This window comes from Lepisosteus platostomus, chromosome 8 (genome assembly GCF_059453375.1).
Source record: "Lepisosteus platostomus isolate fLepPlt1 chromosome 8, fLepPlt1.hap1, whole genome shotgun sequence".
NCBI classification, from domain to species: Eukaryota; Metazoa; Chordata; class Actinopteri; order Semionotiformes; family Lepisosteidae; genus Lepisosteus; species Lepisosteus platostomus.
Genome location: NC_142618.1, coordinates 54,240,468 through 54,260,644, shown reverse-complemented (window position 1 = coordinate 54,260,644; position 20,177 = coordinate 54,240,468). Strand labels below are relative to the sequence as shown.

The 20,177-nt window shown below is 35.0% G+C and overlaps 3 protein-coding genes across 4 annotated transcripts in view; 1 reads left to right on the top strand and 2 right to left on the bottom strand.

Annotated features, from left to right (window-relative positions):
• LOC148657541 (carbonic anhydrase-like) overlaps positions 1-6,058 on the bottom strand; it is a 20,012-nt gene extending 13,954 nt beyond the window's left edge. The window contains exon 1 of one of the 2 annotated variants that reach the window (XM_088643960.1): positions 5,879-6,058. In XM_088643960.1, the coding sequence (XP_088500086.1) occupies positions 5,879-5,912 (34 nt within the window). In that variant the 5' untranslated portion in view covers positions 5,913-6,058. Of the gene's footprint in view, positions 1-172; positions 334-5,878 lie in introns of those variants that run through there. The other variant, XM_088643959.1, reaches the window with a different exon arrangement.
• rbis (ribosomal biogenesis factor) lies at positions 1,599-9,322 on the top strand. The gene is made up of 5 exons (XM_088643961.1): positions 1,599-1,722; positions 6,107-6,199; positions 6,622-6,735; positions 8,639-8,755; positions 9,126-9,322. The coding sequence occupies exons 3-5, from the start codon at positions 6,625-6,627 to the stop codon at positions 9,192-9,194; spliced, it is 297 nt and encodes a 98-aa protein (XP_088500087.1). The 5' UTR covers positions 1,599-1,722; positions 6,107-6,199; positions 6,622-6,624; the 3' UTR covers positions 9,195-9,322.
• e2f5 (E2F transcription factor 5) lies at positions 9,227-20,177 on the bottom strand. Its single transcript, XM_088643962.1, has 9 exons — positions 19,851-20,177; positions 17,391-17,500; positions 17,088-17,249; positions 16,336-16,379; positions 14,595-14,659; positions 13,018-13,270; positions 12,353-12,538; positions 11,550-11,594; positions 9,227-10,322 (listed from the first exon to the last, which is right to left on the bottom strand). Exons 1-9 carry the CDS (start codon positions 19,989-19,991, stop codon positions 10,213-10,215), a joined length of 1,116 nt encoding a protein of 371 aa, XP_088500088.1. The 5' UTR covers positions 19,992-20,177; the 3' UTR covers positions 9,227-10,212.

Below are 20,177 nucleotides of genomic sequence, written 5' to 3'. Positions count from 1 at the left end.
CCCCTCACGTCAAAGCATAACTGACAGACTGTGTTACTACATGAACACATAAAGAATATGTCAAAGTTTAATAATTACATTTAAAGAATGTTTCATTCAGTTTTCTGACACACTGTAACTTTACACTCTTAAAATACATTTTAAAAAGGAAAGATTAATAGAAAACCCTCACCGTTGTAAGCTGCATATCCCCATGAGTGAGACATTTCTTCTCAAATGTGCACTTATAGCAATCTAAAAGTAATACGTGGTTCAGATTTGAATTAAGTCTAGCAGGTTTTGAACCCTCCAGCGGACTTGGATGAGGGTTTTCATAGACTACCCCAGCTGATACGCGGTTTGCCTTTCAAGCTAGGGGGCATGGCTACATGATCTCAGTACTCTGCTAAGCAGGAGGAGGAGTTAAGCAAAGCAAGAGAAGTCAATGAATTAAACGATTACTTCTCTCTCTTCTGTAAAGGACTAATTTTATTTCATTTCGAAAATGAAGGATCCAGCACTATTTCGGATCTACAAGACCTTCGTGCTAACGCATTTGTTTCAATCATCTTTCTTGTAAGGCGCAGGTGTAAAATAGTTTGATTTATGTCGTCCTGATTTTTGGTTACTTACTATAAACAGTACAAGTAGTATCCTTTTTGTGTGCTAAAAATGAACAGGTCGTCCATCTGAATTAAAAGTGTTTAGCACTTTTTCCTAAGATTATATTATGTTTTTTTTTAATTAAAACAGCCCGATAGAGCAAATGTGGTGAGCATGTTCTGCCTTTTATTTCATAGAACCCCAAAGCTCCACACCAGAAATAATGGTTTCGAAATAATCAGTGACCTAAGCATTGCGGTAGAAACATGATTGAGGCGAACTACTAAATTCAGGGATGGTTTCGGTACTTTTTTTTCACCCCAGAGAATTGTGGAAAGGGTTGCGACATTCCAAGGAAATGAATAATTGCAGAGGCTCTTCTTTTCATAGCTGTGTAGTTGAAAATAATATTTCTAGAGTAAAGTTAAAAGCAGTGATCTCATCTTGTGTCTAAGGTTTTTTTTTTACTTCATACGATATTGTGCCCGTGAGGTCGTTTTCAAACGTTAATAGAAAACTAATATTTGAGTATTTTGTACGATACTTTTATCCTACTGTAACGCTTTAATTATGGTTTAGAGTATACAATAAAAAGAAAGCAACACACAATACTGACAGCGCAAAACTGTTCAGCTTCAAGGGCTAGAAATTAACGAGACAGCCTCAGTGCCGCTAGTAAGCAATTCAAATGAAAAAGTGATGACCCCATTCTCTTTGCTTTTGCGTAAATTAACATTACAGAAGTAACTGTCTTGTGTAGAAAAACAGAAATGCCCCCCTACTTTTTGAAACTGTCCATTTAACTGGCAAACACTTCAGCTAATTTCAATTCAAAAGGTTTACATATTTTGATATTATTAGAGTAGATGACTGTTTCCTGTTAATTCACATACAGTAGTTATTTAACTGCTGCTCACTGAATATTAATCGGGGCGTCACGGTGGCGCAGTGGTGAGCACTGCTGTCTCGCAGGACTGGAGCCACGGGTTCAATTCCAGACCTGGGGTGTTATTTGTGTATATATTCCCGTATTCGCGTGGTTTCGTCTCAAACAGTCCGAAGAGATACTTGTAGGTTAATTGGTTTCTGGGGGAAAATTGATCCTGGTGTGAGTCTGTGTCTACAATGGGTCCCGTACAGGTTTGTATCCTGCCTTGCGCCCACTGCTTGTCTGGATAGACTTCGTCTCCTCCGCGTTAAAAATTGGATGGATATGATGAATATTCATCATTGTTCAACAAACCTTAAAGGTATCAGCGGTAAACAGCTTTACAAATAAAATCAAACTAACAGTAAAAATGCTTCATAAATACTTTTGTCTATGACTAGTATACAAGAATTGTGTATTGTAATTGTCCAGTGATCCCATGACTGGGAGGGATTTGAGATTGGAATTCAATAATTTAACAATATAGGTGCTTGACATTAATAACAATTGCAGTTTATAGAAACTAAAGCAAAGGGATACAGAGTTTTTTTTATAAATTACATTTTTTTTTTCACGATTTTACAGTTGTAAAATATTCCATACATTTGTGTATTTTAGTTACAAAATTGTAGCTATATTTGCAATAGATTACCAAACAGGAGACAGCACTAACTGGGCTGAAGAACATGCTTGTGGACACTCTTGCTTTCTTTATAAAACATTTGATAGCAGGGCAAAACTACCAGACACCCACAGCTCACTATCTCAAAAATGGTTTAGAAATATAAATGGGAAAATAAGGATAGGTGTGCACCTGTGTGCCTTTGTGTAGGCCTTTTAATTTAGTATAATTTAAACAATGAATAATTTGTTGGCATTGTTTTAATGCTTCCTGAGGCTTGATTCCAAAAGCTCAGGCTGTGAGTCAAGTCAATGTAATAATTTAAAGCATAAGCAACTTTAACAATTATTCATTTGGCACTTGATCTAAAAAAAGCCAAACAACAGACCAATATTTAATATGGCCCCTTGCAATGTTTTTTGAGTCACGAAAAATCTATGGAAAGTGAAATCCTTCAACAAATCATAGTAGTGTAAATGCTGAAAAAGGGACTAGTATAAACTCTTAAGTGTTTTTGATGTGGATTTAATCATGTTGTTGAAGTTGTGGTCCAATAACCCATTTAGCCTTAGAAGGCTTAAAGGGAATTTCTTCAAAGATATATTAAGCCCTGGGTAGTTGTTACTATCTGAAGAAGGATTTGTAGCTTACAAAACTCATTTTATGTGACTCTAATGCAAATGCTGTAATTTTCAGATAGAACTGGGAACTATCCCAGTTTGTCAAATGTTATCCTGTAGCCAAATTAATAAATACTTAACAAGTAATGGAACTTGAGATACCAAGCACAGATGCTGAATATACAGTTTCTTTTGTTACTATAACCAGGCTTTTCTCAAACCTCCACTTACTTTACTTTAAGTCAAATTTCACCTCTTCTGTGATACTAAATGTTTGATCAATAGCACATCAGTTTAAGTTTTAAATGCATCACCTGTAGAATGACCATTATTGTCCCGCAGGGAATATTTTATAATTAATTAGGCAGTAACTTATATCTTGGTTGCCTTACTGGTCTTCTGATGAGTTTGATGGGAATGGATTGAGCAATATTTTGATGTTATCGAGTTTCAAATTTCTCCATTAATTCTAAACGTTTTTTGGGTAATTACTGTTCCAGACAAGTAAAGGTATATGTAAAATAAAAATATGCTGCATGTTTGTCCTTCACAGTCTTTACATGCAGCAGTCATCAATAATATATTTTATATTTAATCTTAATTTAATGAGCATCAAAAAACAATCTATAACCACAATAGGTTATCTGGAAAAATGACAGCTCATCTTCTTTTTAGCAGTTGCAGTGACATTTTAATGAACAGAGATGACACACTGTAGGTTAATTCATTATGCTGATTCTCATTTGTCATCAATAGAGGGTCTGCAGTGAACGTCACAGACTAATTGCGAAAGTGGTAAAAACGATACAACTGTGACACGTGCTTTGCACCAGGGTAAGGCTGCAGTCCTTTGCGATTCTGCCCCATTCCTCTTATAGAGTGTGGACAAGGAAGTGCCTGTTCACTGGTCTCTGAATTCTTGATGCCATGTGTCGTCCCAGTTCATCTCACAGATATTCAGAGAATAAGGGATCCATGGCACAAATGCCATAGATGTCTCAGTCTCTAACAGGAAAGCCAGTGTTACACCAGTTGCATGAGCACTGTCCTGCTGGAATGTCGTCACATCAAGAAAAACCTGCAGGAAGAGCAGCATAATGCCAAGCCATCAGGTTGCCATCAATCACTACAGAGTTCTGAAACGACTAGATGCTGCCGCCCAGATGATCACACTTCGACCACTCTCCATCACCGACATGTTTTTACAAAACAATTAGTACATCATTCTGCATATGTGCACCACAGTGACGTTAATCAGAGTGGTCTACACATAACCTTCAACTGGTGTTCAATAGAACAAGGTGCACTGCTGCTAAATCCCCTGAGGTGTTTTACCAACATGCCAATAGCACAGACCACATTATTCTCTTTATAAGAGGAGGATGTGCTTGTGCGTTTTCTTCTGTTTTCTTAGCTTAAATTCAACAGGATAAATCACCCCATCACCTGCACTTAATCAACCCTCTCACTAATGAAATGATTTTGTGCTTATGCAACAGAAACATAATTTTAGTGTATTGTGATCAGATAATCAAAACAATACAAAAACGATCAATCTCCATTATCTGTATACTTCATTTTTCTATAAAAACATTAATGCATGTTGTGAAGTTTAGATTGATGCTTCTTATACACTCCTCTCACATTCCATTTTTACCAAACAACGTAATCAGCATCTGCATCTTTACAGAATATAAACAAAATCCTTTGTATTTAATGCTTCTGACTTAAACTAACCTATAATACCAAATTGTGTCTTTCATGATTTTATTTTACTCTAATAGGCAGAACAAGCCTTGCACAAGCCTTCTCTGTGGACGTTTCCTTTCAGCTTCCGGTTCCACTTCATTCTGATCTATTTCTTTATCTTTATTCAGCTATTCCCTGTTATTAGGGATCAATATCATTTCATCCTCCATTGGTCTGTATAGCCACTGAGTGGAAAACCTGCCTGTGAGATGATGCAGGAGCTAACTGCATTAATTGTGTTACATGACTTTGTTTCCACCTTGTGGTGAAAATAATATAAAATACTTCTCATCCGGATCCAAGATTCTCAAGGAAGGCAAACTACAGTATCGTACATTAATTTACTTTTTAACACTCCTGGGCCCACTTACTATTTTCTTACTATATTTAAATAGACTCAGGAAATAGTATTGTTTCTTTCATATTGTAAATGGAATTAATAGTCTGCCCTTTCATAAATTATCTAATTTTTTCATAGAGTTGGGTTTATTTTTTGTCCTCATAAGTAACATAATAAACATTGATATTGAACATTGATTTTTAAAACTGTTCAAAATAATTCACCTTGTTCAGCTTTAATGTTTGTTTTCCTTTACTTGTTCTGCACTGCTTTAAATCATTCAGGTTTTACACGAAGTATCTAGATGAACAATCTTTTGTTTGTTAAAAAAGTATCAGTAGTTACAGTGCTCAGTCTATATGTTTGTGTTTTTTCAAATTTCATGGGAAAAATGCAAATACATATTGTATTCAATTTTGGTAATACTTAAAAGTAGAACAATCGCACAATGTTTTCTGTAAATCTAGATACTTTAGGTAATCTAATTTATCATTCAGCCTGAGATTTCTTGAGAGTTTTGGGTTGAACTGTTGAGTTGGAAACTGAATGAGTTCTGGCATTTAACTGAATATTGAGGACATAGCCAAACCTGAAAAACTACATAGCAGGTTAGACCAGTTGGTTCTCCAACCCCAATGTGTTGATGTAGCAATATGCATTTAACCATAGTGTCATCTTACACAAACATTATGTCCCTCCCCTGAGGTCTGCAATGCAGAAATAAACATCAACAGACATACAGTATGAGCTCTAAAACCTTTCCAAAGTTCCTATAGGATGAAATACATTTTTTAAATATATTTTTCAGGTACATTTCCCATTTCCTTAATTTACAGCTACATTTAACCAGTGACACACAATTTTAAACTAACATGCAATATACACCAAGACCATGCAGCAAATACAGTAAATTCACTTTCAGAATATATACATATGCAGTCAAAAAAGTTTCAGTATATTTTTCAAGACCTACCAGATAAACTACTAACAGTGCAGTGCTTATTAATTATCATTTAAAAATACCACACAATACTTACCAAAGTTGATTCTTGTGGTAGTGTTTTTAACCATTCTCTAAATACAAAAAGAAGCGTAGCACAAATGAGAGCTTAAGATCCTTGCCTTAACATTCTTTCCATTCTTCCCGTTGAAGATCAAACTAAAACAAGACATATATGTTTTTCATACCACATTTGTCAATATGACGTACAGAAATATATAGATATAGAAATATACATTGTAAACTACTTTCTCTGTAACTCTAGAAAACTGTTTCATGCAACGTGATCAAGGACACTCTGGCGCATGTGGTTGACGTCACCACATCGACTCCACGTTTTCTCTGAGGATCGTGTTTAGTAAGTTTATGTGTTTTATATGTTTATACATTATATTAAGGATCTGTATTTTTTATTAACTCTATCATGGCGTACGTTTCTCTATAACTGCTTTCATATTTGACTATTTTATGAACTTTTGGGAAGCTGTAACAACGTATGAGCTGCAAAGAATAAAAGGTATCCACGCTGGAAAATACTAAATTTCTTATTTTCAGCAAGGATATAACATCTCCCTGTTCCCATCTCAGTAAATGGGTAATATTATTGAAATATAACTGTATTGAAAATAAGGCTGACAGTTGGAACTGGCAGTATACATCAGAACTGTCTTTTTATTAACGTACTGCAGTATTATACTGATAATTGATAGAGACGTTAGCTTATGTAGTTTATTACATTCATGTTATATGAAGATATGCGTTCTTCCATTCTTTTAACAGGTCATGGCTAAAAATAAGTCAAAAAGTCAGAAACAGAAGAACGTTTTCCAAGTGGCGAACAAACACACAAAGCACAAAAACAAAGCAAAACCTGTCACCACAAGCCTAAAACGTGTGAGTATTTTTTTGACTTGCATTTGTTGACTGTGACATGCATTGTTCTTAAAATACCAGTTTATTATTACAAATTCTGACTGTGTAGAATACATTTAGATTTAATACAGCAAAAACATATTTGTAAATCACCGTGGTTTATGAAAATTATCCAATACCACACTACACGTAAATCGTGTCCATTTGCTCCTTTATGGAGTTATACAAATTCCAAGGAAAAACATTACTATAATCCACTATAAACAGACGATAAAAATATTGTTTTGAGTAGTAGTTTGGGATTTTATTATCAAAGCGTTCACCTCGTTTTAGTTGTATTTATGTTGTATCTGAACAGTACTGTAAATAACCATAATAAGTCCAGAAGTTCTGGGGCAATTAATACAATTTGTATGACAGTCCTACCCATCATGATCCTTACCTACTTTATGATAAAAGGTTTTTAAGAGTGGTTAGTAGTACCTTTATCATTAATAACGTCTGTATCCAGTTAATTCCCAAAACTCTTAAGGACAAAATTTACCGTTAAAACTGTTAACGTTTACAAAAGTCTAGTGGGCTGAAAGGCCTACTTGTCATTAATTTAAATCACTGCCACCAAAGGCTTAGAGTTAAAAATCTTTGATATTATCAGTTGAGTCAGGTCAGGTCAACTCAGTTTGTTTTGGGGTTTGATGTGGCAAAAACAAAATCTCAGGAGAATATAATCAGGAGGAATAAAACCTGTGCAGAGCTGTGGACAGCACTTTCTATATGAGAGAACTTCATCCACTTCATCAAAGCAAATCCAATCACTTTGTATTATACAACAGCATTAAGTAGTTCAAGTTCATTGAAACATCATGGAATGTGACCAATATTAAAACTTTTCCCCAGCCAGGTTTCAACATTCTCTTTTAGGTACTGTGGATAATGTCTTCTTTATCACAGTATACCTTGAAAAGTAGCCCATCAGTCATCCTACATGCAATGAAAGACTTGTAGATTTGGCTACAATCACAAAATTAGCCCTGTTATAAAAACATAGTGTTATAAATCCCAGCGTTTCTCTATTAAATGTTAGTAGTGCTGTCTCAATGATACAGCACTGGACAGAATTGAAAATGATATATTTAACATTAGATTAGATTTAGTGCATTATCGGAGGCCTAACTAACACTTCTAAAATAGTTTATTTGGTCTTACAGTTGAGGAAATGTACTTAGTATCTTTTTCATGAATACTACATACTAAGGTAATAGATCTTGACAAATTTGCAGGAAAGGACAAGGAACATGCCTCTCAATGTAATGACAGAGTACTTTTCATGGATCAGCTATTCATCATTTCCAATGCAGTTAATACAACTCAAGTTTTTTACATTTTTTTCTGCTGTTAATTGCAATTTTAGTACCATTAGGCAGTCAATTTTCAAAAATGCAGTCTTTCAGCTTGTGATCCATAATGCTTGGATATCAATTAGTGCTTTCCAGCCAGATTAAAGCACAATGTTATGCAGCTTGTTCTTTTTCAAGATTTCAAGTTTAAAACAAAAGATGTAGCTGAGTGAGAGCTCAGTTTTGATTAAATATTCTTGTAATTAAGAAACTTCATCAGCTCACAATGTGTGATGCATTTACAAAACATAAAACAAAGAGTCTAATGAATCCTTTACTTCAGAGAGATGTTAGTATGCATACTTTGTCGTTAAAGACTTAGGGAAATGTGGGAACTTGTGTAAAATAAAGGGCCAATTGTGTACCAGACTGCATTGGCAGAAGCCAAAAAGCACTGAGCCCACTTGTTTTTTTCAAATGACTGATAAAACTGAAGAAAAAAATACAGTAATAAATTCTAAGAAATTATTCAAAGGAGTACATTCATTCATTGTATTATTTACATTGTTGTCTGCTTGCTTTCTCAGATTAATGCTTGTAAAAATGAAAAAGTGGACAACATAAACAAAATATTCACCAATGTTCAAAGGGAGGTTAAAAGTTTGTCAAAATGTACAGTGCAGAAACCAAAACTGCAGACTCAGGTAAGATGTTCTACCTATACAAAGATGACTAAAATCTAATGCAATTCACTAGCCAAATATAAGATGGATTTGCAGATATCATTGTATTGTAACAAAAACTTGCAATATCTGACCCAAAAAATAATTTAATATACAGCCAGTGCACTGTAGTTAACTGAAAATTGGTGTTACTGAAATTAACCATGTTAAAATTTCCTTCTTCCTTATTTTGCATTGTTAATTGACCGTCTTAAGGACTGCTTACTCATTACTAGTAATTATATTAGTGTGACTTTATTATCTTTAGGTCTTTTGTTGTTATCTCATTGGTGGTCTTCTAAAAGATTAATTACCTTTCCTATGGTGTTTTTTGTGCACTTTTTTTCTTTAGGTCACCAAAGTTCAGCCTACTGAAATGCTAAATGTGGATGACACTACCCAGCTGTTTTCTCAGCTATAACCAATCAGTTGATGAAAAAGACCAGAATGAACTGTGTAACAATATATTGCTTTATTCTTACATTTTCATGTAAAACTTTGGTCTATTAAAAATGTGCAATTTTACATTTGTACAAAAAATACAGAAAATAGTTTCCATTAATCATGGAAGAACAATCCCACAAGTACTCAAAAAGGCACTTTATTCAGTGAACATTAAATACAGTATATGGTCTATGGATTCATACAGATGAAATCGGTCACCCCAATCCTCCACCTTATTAAAAGTTAATTAAATGCAGCACAGTTTGGGAGAAATGCTTGAAGTATTAGGTCTGAGTAACCAAAGACAGGTACAAACTGGGATGTGATAGAAATGTAAATGAGAACCATGGCTTTAATATATAAATAACGAAAAAAGAATGAGATATGATCTGGATGAGATATGACACAGAATCAGATGATGGATGATCTTGCATTTCACAAACAACTTCTTAGAAACAAAGATGTTGTCAAAGGCCTTTAAAATGACATAATGTACTTAGTCACTCAGACCTAAAAAAATTTGCTCTGTAGCAGTCTCCCAAAGACAAATATTAAAACATTAAAATCATATAAGTTTGAGGGTTCCAGTAATCGATTTCATAAACGTAAAGGACAAAGAAAGAAAAGACTGGCAGGTTCAAAAGGGCAAAAAAACTTTAAAAAGTAAAAAAAAAACCAAAAGATTAAACACTTTACATATAATCTAAAATATTAAAGTATAACTTTACAGAAGACAAAAATGAACGATAGTGTTTAATTTTAACCAACATCACCAAATGGACTAAAAGCTTTTAAAAAAAGCAATTAAAAGACTTCCTATTTTGTTTCTTACCGTGTAGTAGAGAGGTTTTTACAGCTTTTATTTGTAAAGGGAAAACAAAAAAATCAAAACCCCCTGTAACTGGAGATGTTATAAGTACCACTATACACATCAGTCACAAATTAGAAAGGGTATGATCGCAGAGGTAGTCATGATACTCGAGGCATAATTTTAACTAATAATTAAGAATACGTACATCAAATAAGTCAACGAGTCCTTCGTTATCATTCAGGTTGAAGCTGTATCCCAACTCTGGATTTGGTGAAAGCTGCAGCAAAGGGAGAACTGCAAAGCAATAGATATGTTTTATATTAAATCCAAGTATTTATAAACTGTCAAAAGTAAAAATTAGTCAGTTTTTCAGGAGACTCATTAAAAAATCTTTTTTCTGAAGAAAAAAAGATTTCTTTCTTTATAAGATGAGGAGATGAGAAAAAAGATAAGGTGTGGATTTCTTTACATATAGAGGTAAAGGAATAAGGGAGTTATAAGGAATTTTGGATAGAATAACTGCAAAGATTTTTATAGGGATTTTACTCACAGAAGAGTTCAATAAAAATAAAGTGGATATGCAGTTTCCAAAGCATTTGTCTTATTTTTTCAGAGCTACTGTACTAACTACCATGGATACACCAGCAGTAATTGTATACAGATCTCCCCCAACAACAGAATTAATTACTATATCCCTTATTTGATTTGCATGCAGCTGTGCTAGGAGAGACTGAAATCTCAGACATTTCAATGAATTTGCTTTTTTAGGGCATGCTAGCATTTGGAAGTAAGAGATCGTTTTCTATCACAGTGTAAGGTTACACTGTGAGAACAAGGTTCATACAAGATGCATCAAATGTTGAAAAATCTATCTATTATTCAAAACAAAATGAATAATAGTGCTTTGAACTTGCTTAAACAAAGCCAATCATTTAAGGCAGTACATAGTGAAATAAGCATCTAGGCAACTATATTAATTAAAACAGTATACACTAATTGCTTTATATTCACAATAATTTCACTTTAACGGATTATCTTAATTTCATTTGACCATTCTTGCTAATGAACTTATAAAATACAAATAGCAGATTTTAAATATATCTGAAAAGATTTCCCATCAAAAATTAAGACTGTGAAATCAGAGTAGTTTTGGCTTTAAAGAAGTTTAAACAGCTAATTTTAACATAAAGAATTCTTTAACACTTTCATAATTTACGTAATCATAATGTTCTTATAAGCAATTCCATTTTCTTTCTAAATTTTAGTGAGAGAGAAAACGGCCTGAAACTGAAATACACATTTGCACAGCATGCCTCCCCCTTTTCTAGTTACAAATTTTCAAAGGTCAATATTGCATAAAAAGTCCATATTTTAAATAAACCATTTTCTAATTGCTTTATTCTATACAGGGAGACATAGGAACTAAAGCCTATCATGGCAAGCAATGGGTTCAAGGTGGGATACACCCTAGACATAACACCAGTCCACCACAGTCACCGATATAAATACTGTAATTCGTACCTTCAGTAGACATAATTTCCTGTAATACATCCCCAACAGTGGACTCTGCAATGCATGCACATAAAATGGCAAGTTAACTTTTGTTCAAATTGAGGTTAAAACGACTGGTTAAAACTAAGACTGAAATCTAAATTGTAAAGTAAGATCACATATCCCTGGATCACATATCCCTGATGTAATGGATGTTTCTTTTACATTAGATCTCTGCACTAGATCATTCTTTTACATGTGATCTCAATTTCTGTTCGGACATTTGTATTATTCAACAAGCACACAGAAATGGTTAACAATGCACAAAAATAATAATCAGAAATACAGATAAAATAGTCAAGTGTGCCATTTTTGAAATTATTTTACATATCGAGGGCATAAGTGTAATAAAAGTGAATAAAAAGATTATTAGAAACTTCTAAAACAAAACATTTGCAACACCTGCAAGCATGACTGCATTTTATTCTTCAGTAAAGTAACAGGTAATATCCAACAACTATAAGGAGGTAACTGTCCTCCATGGCTTTTTGCCACACAGATCCTATTCATGTTTGCTAACATGAACAAGGCACAAACCAGAAATGTCCATATCACAAGGGAAGTATCACATTTGTAGTAAAAGCAATCCATTAAAGTTATGTTTTTGCATATGTTTTCTGGAGTTTAAAGAGGTAAAGACATTAGATCTATAGAGAAACATGAACCATGTTCGGGAAGGGGAAAATAAAAACAAATACTAATTTCAACAAACACTACCGAATGTGTGATGCTTTAATTTCTGTGTTCTCCATGAAGTGCAGAACCTGTCTTACCTTCAGTTTCCTCTTTGCTCTGGTCTACAGTGCTCATGTTTAGCATACTGCCTACATCCAGGGGAAGCAGGGTCTGCAGATCATCTGCATTAATCTGCTGAATATCATCATTACTTTCTGTTTCACTGCCTGTGGCAGTTAAAGGAACTGGCATCGTTAAACATGGACGAGATCTGACACTGCAGTCTAAAAAGAAAGAAAAAGTTTATTCATTTTTTTTCCTAGTGATAATGCTGAGAACTGTACCATGTTTGCACAATTGGTGATATAAGCATTGGCACCCTTCATTCACTAAGCTAAGAGTAATACAAACTGTAAAACAATGTGTTTATAGTATATCATCTAGGATTAATGAATATCCATTTATCTTCACTAATGGTAGTTAATATTGCTAATCAGTTTCACTTACACACTTATTTATACAACCCTTTAAAATATAAGAAGCTAAAGAAAGTAGACATGTCTGCCATTTTCACTTGCAGGATAATTTTGGTGTGAAAATAATCACTCACAGAAAGCACTGCATTAACAAATTATTACCCTACCCCCTATGCACTCAGCAGTAAATTTGAGAAGCAACATAGGACACTTTTTTTTAATTTATCATTTGAAAGAGGAAATACAAATAGTCCTTTGGTATTAGAATACATAAGAAATGCACATACCGATTTGTAAGTCTACTCCAGATGTCATGTACTGTTCTTGTAAAGGGACTGCATGCTCAGGAATGAAAGAGTGGCACTTCTCCAAACTGGCTGGTGTGGTTGGTGGACTTGGAACAACACAAAGGTCATCAGGTGGTGGGACAGACAAAACCACTGGTTTTGAGGAGCTGGAGGGTTTGTTTAACAGCATCACCTGAATGGGTGCAGTCTGACTCTTCAAGTTAACCTGGTACTTCTTTTGGCCATTTTGACCCTTATAAAAAAAAAAATAATAATAATTACAATAATTTATTCAATTATGAGCACTTTATAAGAAACACTGCAAATATATGGTCACAATATACAAGGAAAGCAATAATAAACGTAGGGGGAAAAGCACATCAGTCTGACTTAGTGAAACCTGCACTAAAACTAATCACTAAAACTTTAGTGAAAAGAGGAATATTTACATTTTGAAAAAGTTGTCAGTGTCCTTAATAGATATGGGCAATGAAGTCTACAGATGCTGAAAAGGCTCTTACCGTTCATTGTGTGGATACCTGGTCTTAAGTAGAATAAGGCTGGAATCAGCTGATTAAGAGCTGGACTATACTATGCTCGTGCAAAAAAAAAGTCCCTTGGGACAAACTGAAGCTGGACTATTTGGCGCATTACACTTGAACAGGAGAACACTGACTTTCACTTGGAGACACTGTATTTCACAGAATGGAGCGGTAAGCTTATGGGAAGTAAGTTTTAGTTAGTACAGCTACGGAATTCTGGACATAATTATTTCGGCACCATTAACACTCAAGTTACCAACTTTGTTTAGCTGGTGTTGGAAGTCTATGAGCATAACCTCAGTCACATGACAGTTTTAAAGTTCTGTTGCACTTCAGTATCGTCAGTATACTGTAGCAGTGAAAGCCCAAATCCATCTCGATGAATGACATGACCAAGAGGTAATGTGTAAATACTAGGAAGTAAAGGTCCCAGCGCAGAACCTTGCGGAACACCCTGATCAAGCTGGATAACATCAGATTTGTCAGAGATTTACAAATTGGCTTCTAGTAGACAAAAAGGAGCCAAACCAATAAAGGGAAGTGATCCCCAGATAACTTTCCATGAGATGCAGTAGCGTGCTGTAATTGGCAGCAGTTACAGAAAGAAAAAAACATTAAGTGACTTAGAATCAAAGCCATCAGAAAATCATTACCTTAAAGTGTTAATTAAAAAAAAAATCAGTGTAGGCTTCACTGAAAAGGTTCAAAGTGCTCATTAGATGCAAGGTAAGACTGTAATTGACCTGCCACTCCCTGTTACACAATATTACACAATTTTCCACATGTCTAGAAATGTTCAAAACAGATACCACAGTATCAGGATGATGGGCTGCAAAGTTGTCCGAATTAAAGAAATTACATGGCCTTAAAATTTACAATATATTTAAAGCACTTTACCACAATTTTCAAGACACAAGAGTATGAAAGGTTTTTCTCAACTGGCAATCTTTCTTGGAAAGAACCTAATTCCACTGAGTGCAGTGTTCACAAGATAAAATATATAATAATAAATTACCATTATAGGTTGTTACGTACCGGTTCAGGGACAGGCACATCTAACTGTGTCCCAGAGGGAGCAATAACAGCCAGCAGTGTGTCACCTTTGGGAAAAGTAATCCAAATTATAGTGATTATGGACAATCACACTTGCTTTTAGCACTCCATAATGTACAGAAGCGATTTTAAAAACATTAAATGAGTAGCCTCAAACTATGGCAAAATCATCATAGGCTTGCTATATCTATAAAACACTGAATATTGATTTGAGTATGACAAACACTCTTAAGCATAAGATTAATCTAATACATCCCATTCACAAAAGGAGACAAAATATTAACTACTTCATAGCATGGGGAAAATACAGATTCATAAACCATTTACATTCTTTTTCAATCATATGGGCAGGCATTAAGCTGGCACATAGCTTTACTGGTAGAAATGGATAGATTTAAAAAAAACAGTAACTATATAACAAAATAATGTAATATTTGTCAGATTTTTTTAAAAGAGTGCTTTTAATTTAACATCTAAACAGTTTTTCCCAATCACAATAGGTATAAAAATCCAATGGTTTTAAAACTACTAATGTAGCATCAATTTTTTAAAAGGTGTGACAAAACCAAAAAAATATTAGACCAAGTCACAACTTACTTCTAGAATGCTTAGAGAAATTACTATACTAAAGAGCAGAGTCCTACCAAATGATACTAAAAACTGAACTAGTAGTTTTTATAGAGGATTGGCTGTATGGTAAAAGTATTCTGTAACAGGATTCTAGGAAAAAGTGAAAATGGATTTAGAAGATTATGCGTACATAACTGTTAATAGAATTAACAAGAAACAACAGTCATGAATACACAGAATTTTAATTTAAAAAATGCAGGTTGTTATATTAAAATTCTACAATGTACAAGACATCATTTACAAAACTGCAGAATCAATAAAACTGGACTTAAAGGAATATCATACACTAAAATCTTGATCCTTTTTAGTTTTAAGCACAGAAGACCCTGAAGGGACCCGATTCTAAACTTTAAAACTGTCAACGGCATTGACAAGGCTAAATGGATTTCATGCTCTTATACCATTACTTAAAATGTAATTGGAAACCTGATTTAAAACTGGATTTCAATTCCAGTTTGATCTTCAAGATGGTTTTACTCATAACGCTGTAACACTGTTAGAGCATCACTTGTCATGCTCACATGGGCTCCCAGAGTGGTTCAACCACTAAAGCGGATCACCAGTGTACAGGCTAGAGCCTGGGTCATCTCACAAGCTGACCATGACTGCGATTCCCAGCGCCGCACTGGGGAGGCTGGGATTAGTCAGTCAAGGTTCTTTTGGATCTCAGTGAGACACTGACCCCTGTCGGCTCCTGGGTGTTTGCAGGCATGCAGTGCTGTGAGTGAGGGACAAGGATCTCCCCCAGTTGGTACCCAACCCCTTGCATGGGCCTGCACAGCCTGTGGCGTGTTAAAAAGTGGAGAGGATCAAAGGTGGGCAAATTGGAGGAGTTTGCCTACACTTCCTTATCCTCAACTGTGGGTGAATGCAAAGTTCGTAGCTGTTAGGCCAAACTGACACAAAAAATTGCTATTTCAAATCAGGAGGATATAATTAATTAGTGCCAATACTAGTTTTTTAATGAAAATGCCAACCACTAAACAAAGGCATGTATGGTTCAGATGAATACCAAAATCTAAAATGTATTTATCAAAATAACCTTCCCCTTAAGAATATATTTGTAATATGAAATTTAAAAAGATATACTCACCACCGAAGGCATTACAGATATCATCATGCGTCACATACGCAAATGTTTGATATGTTAAGGAAAAGGAATATCTTTAAGGTGCCTTTATAAAACTGCAGCTACCAAATTATTTCCACCACGGAAAATGGTCATGATACCAGTTATCCTCCCGGGAGGTTTCAATGAATGTTTCTCAATATGTGGCTGATAAGAAATGCATTATGACTGTGGCCAGAAGATTTGCAGAACGTTTACATATAACATGGTGGCCAGATTCCTGAAATGGAAAACCGTGAATAACATGATACCCAAAGTGTACAGTAGCCATTATTTCCAATAGGATAGGGATTCTACATGAAAGTGATCCCAAGTGAAGCCTTTGCACTGAAAATTGTTTGGAATGCAAAAATGCTGGTGGAAAATGTATAAAGATGCCCACAAGATTCTGTTACAAACACCCCAGCCCATTTGGAATTACATGGATAATGCAGATGCAAGTCAAGCACATTGGAAGAATTGCAGGATATCTGGAACATCATTCCACAGTCTGTTATAGACAATATGCAAAGGGAATTAAAACAAGATGTGAAGTTTTGTATTAAACAAAGCCCCCCATATATTAAATACAATTTACAATGTTCTTTGAAAATTTGCTCTAACTACCTTATATATTACATGCTGACTTGCATTTTCTAAAACTAATGTGCATTATATGAAGTACCATATTTTCCCTCCTACAATATTTACTCAACACCTATTTTAAAAAAGGATATCTGTTGATCAAAGGATCATCCAAGATCCTTTTTGTATTTTGCTGAAGCAGGGTCCTCTGAGTGTCCAGTTCTTTTTCCTTCATTTCCAGTTCTTCAATCTGAGCCTTTAAAAACTGTACCCGGTCTGTAATTTCTTTGGTGTTGCACCTGGTATTCACACCTCTTCAGTGTGAGGAACAAAATAAACATGATTACAGAATACTATCTCAGTAAATAAATCAATTTTGGGAATGGTGTATCGGGAAGGATTTTCGGGGAATGTTCTGTGACTATAAACAACATCCCTCCATGCCATTAACTTACTTCCACTGAATGCTGTTTTTAGTCTTCTTCTCTATAAGGCCAATTCCTTCAAGCACATTGGTGATGTCGTATATTCTTCTCTTTTGCCACTCAGCAAGGCTGTCAGCTGCCTAATAAAAAGCAAAATATATCAAAATAAACAGTCCCTATGGCTAAAACCAGAATACCCCTGTAACCCGTCAAGAGATGCTCAGACTATACTCTAGACCTGGGCTCTTCAACTCTGGTCCTGAAGACCCCAATCCAATATTGATCAATTGATCAATTAAATAGGAGGTATCTTCAATTATACAATATAATTAAAGATAATTTCGAATAAAACTTAGAATATACTTCAGCCCTCAAAGACTAGAGTTCTCTACTTTGAAACATTCCTTAAATGATCAATAACTTGAAGTGCTCTTGATCTTTAAATTACAGGTCATTTAGGATGACCTGTAAGAACGACTGTACTGGGGTTCTTTTGCACCACAATAGGCATTTATATTTAAATAACAAGTAGGGAGCTGCGTCAGCATGCGTAGGCTGCAAAGGAACAAGTAAAGATTTATTCCATGCTGAAAAGAGAAGAAAAGCAATGCAATGTTTCGGCTGTAAAACCTTCTTCGGGTGTGGTACCCGAAGAAGGCTCCACAGCCAAAATGATGAGTTTCATTTCTTTTCAGCATGGAATAAACCTTTACTTGTTCATTTAAATAACAAGCTGTACAAGCAGAACTACAATTCCACAGTAGAAAAATAGGTCAGGAATGAATAAGAAAACTACGTGTGCCGTGACCAGAAACAATCATTCTAAGTTAAATTGTAATACAAAGAAACTACAATTGCAGAAATGCACTGACCCATTGCGACACAACAAAACAAACAGGGTACTCTAATGTATTTGTTAAAATTCTACTGTATTAATAAAAGCTATCAAGACAAGGAAATATAGTTACTCTCTGGGAAAGGACATGTTTTACCAAAACACAAAATTAATGGTTTTACAGCATAATTTATTTATATTAACTTTTAATAATAAATTTTAATAATAAAGGTTATAATACTGGAACATTAGAATGTAAGGCTTAAGTCTCAGGGACCATTTTTGGTTTTATATGGCATGTTTACGTTCCAATTCAATTGAAAGTTATTTTATTTTAATTATACTGTCCAGTTGTTTGGCTACAAGTTTAATTTACAGAAAATAATTTTGATTACCTACTGCATTATAAATAATTAGGTCCAGTGAAAACCACTAAAAAGGTTACATTTCTCACCTAAACACAGCCAATCACTAAACCCAGAGGTATCAAACAAGCATTCCTTAAAAATAGTAAATCTAAAAATCAAACAATAAACAAAGTGTTCTATGAATGTTCAGAATAATACTGAACAGAAAATATGGAACGCAAAGTGATCCTTTATTAAATTCCGTTTATACTAATGGTCCCATATAATTTCATGTTGAAAAACATGTACATGTATTTATTGCTGCCATCAATCATTACCAATACATTTAAAAAAGTTTCTAAAGTCTTTTCTTTAATTAATAAAGATCATTGGAAAAACATGAATGGGGAGTCTTGTTAATTAAATACAAAAGTGTTTTCATGAACAATGAGTTTACATTCCTCTAGAAAATTCATTTTCTGTCAATGTAGTACACAGGCATTGTTCAAAATTACAGTACTGCACTTGGAAAATAACTTTAATACGATTCAGAAGGAAGATCTGTTCAGACATGTTTTAGTCATTGCATAAAAGTCTTATGCTTCATTGTGATACGATATATTACAACAGCGATATGAAGATTGTTCTTATTTTTGATTGTATTTCTGTATGTTATGCTTATTATAATCATAGCTCAGTTCGGGCTTTACTAAATCCCTACATTAACTGAACAGTAAATTAATGCAATGTACTATTATTAATAATGACCATGATTACAATTACTCGTGTACAAAGCCAATCTAAGCCTGTATTTGTAAGAAAGGTCCATACAGTATGTACCCCTTCCGTCTCTTGAACTGTGCCACTCAGCAGGAGGAATGGATGTGAGCGAGTGCCCACTATGGCCATAGTTAAAGTCGTAACGTCGCGAAAGTAAATGTCAAATGGAAACGAATTTCAGTCGCAACACTCAAGGGTTCGATACACGAATTTACTAAATACACAGCTGGGACCTTCGGGATTGGACATTAAAATGAAACCAACAAGGAGCCCATGGGCAAACCATCTTGGAATGAAAATAAACATAACAGGCACACAGATCAAAACAGAGCTGCTGACTGAACCATGGGTGGCTTTAATACGCGGAATGAGAAAGCTGCCCACAGCAGCGAGTAAGACCAAAATAGGGTTCTTCTGTGGGAGCAACACACCACGTGGAAACCAAAAACAGGCTCGTCCAAGGCAACAAGAAGAGGAAGTACGTAGGACACGTTGGTGAAACTCAAATGCGAACGAAGGAACACTGACCACTTTGAGATCAAGCACGCCGTCCTTGGCTTCCTGCATAAGGGACACAAACTTGGTGGTGAGGAGACTCAAACCTTTTTCGGAGCGATACGACCCGCTCGGGCTGCGGGTCTGCGGGCTGGAGAACACGGACTCCGCCATTGTCCCCAGCTCAAAGCGCCGTGCCGACCAGGGCTGTTGTTACACTGTCCCGGGATGAGGCTCAGGTCACCGAGATCATTACTTTCTTGGTCAACCCCCCCTGTACAAACCACTCTGGAAGCACAGGTTCAAGCAGGAAATGACGCTGCATGACTGTTGCCAAAGCAACCGCACACGAGGAAAAAA

Coding starts and splice junctions, on each gene's coding strand:
- e2f5 (XM_088643962.1), bottom strand. CDS start 19,991: ATGGCGGAGTCCGTGTTCTCCAGCCCGCAGACCCGCAGCCCGAGCGGG. Junction 17,501..19,850: donor GCGTGCTTGATCTCAAAGTG/GTCAGTGTTCCT, acceptor GCTTTTTATTAG/GCAGCTGACAGCCTTGCTGA. Junction 12,539..13,017: donor TGGAGTAGACTTACAAATCG/GTATGTGCATTT, acceptor CTTTCTTTTTAG/ACTGCAGTGTCAGATCTCGT.
- rbis (XM_088643961.1), top strand. CDS start 6,625: ATGGCTAAAAATAAGTCAAAAAGTCAGAAACAGAAGAACGTTTTCCAA. Junction 6,736..8,638: donor TCACCACAAGCCTAAAACGT/GTGAGTATTTTT, acceptor TTGCTTTCTCAG/ATTAATGCTTGTAAAAATGA. Junction 8,756..9,125: donor AACCAAAACTGCAGACTCAG/GTAAGATGTTCT, acceptor TTTTTTCTTTAG/GTCACCAAAGTTCAGCCTAC.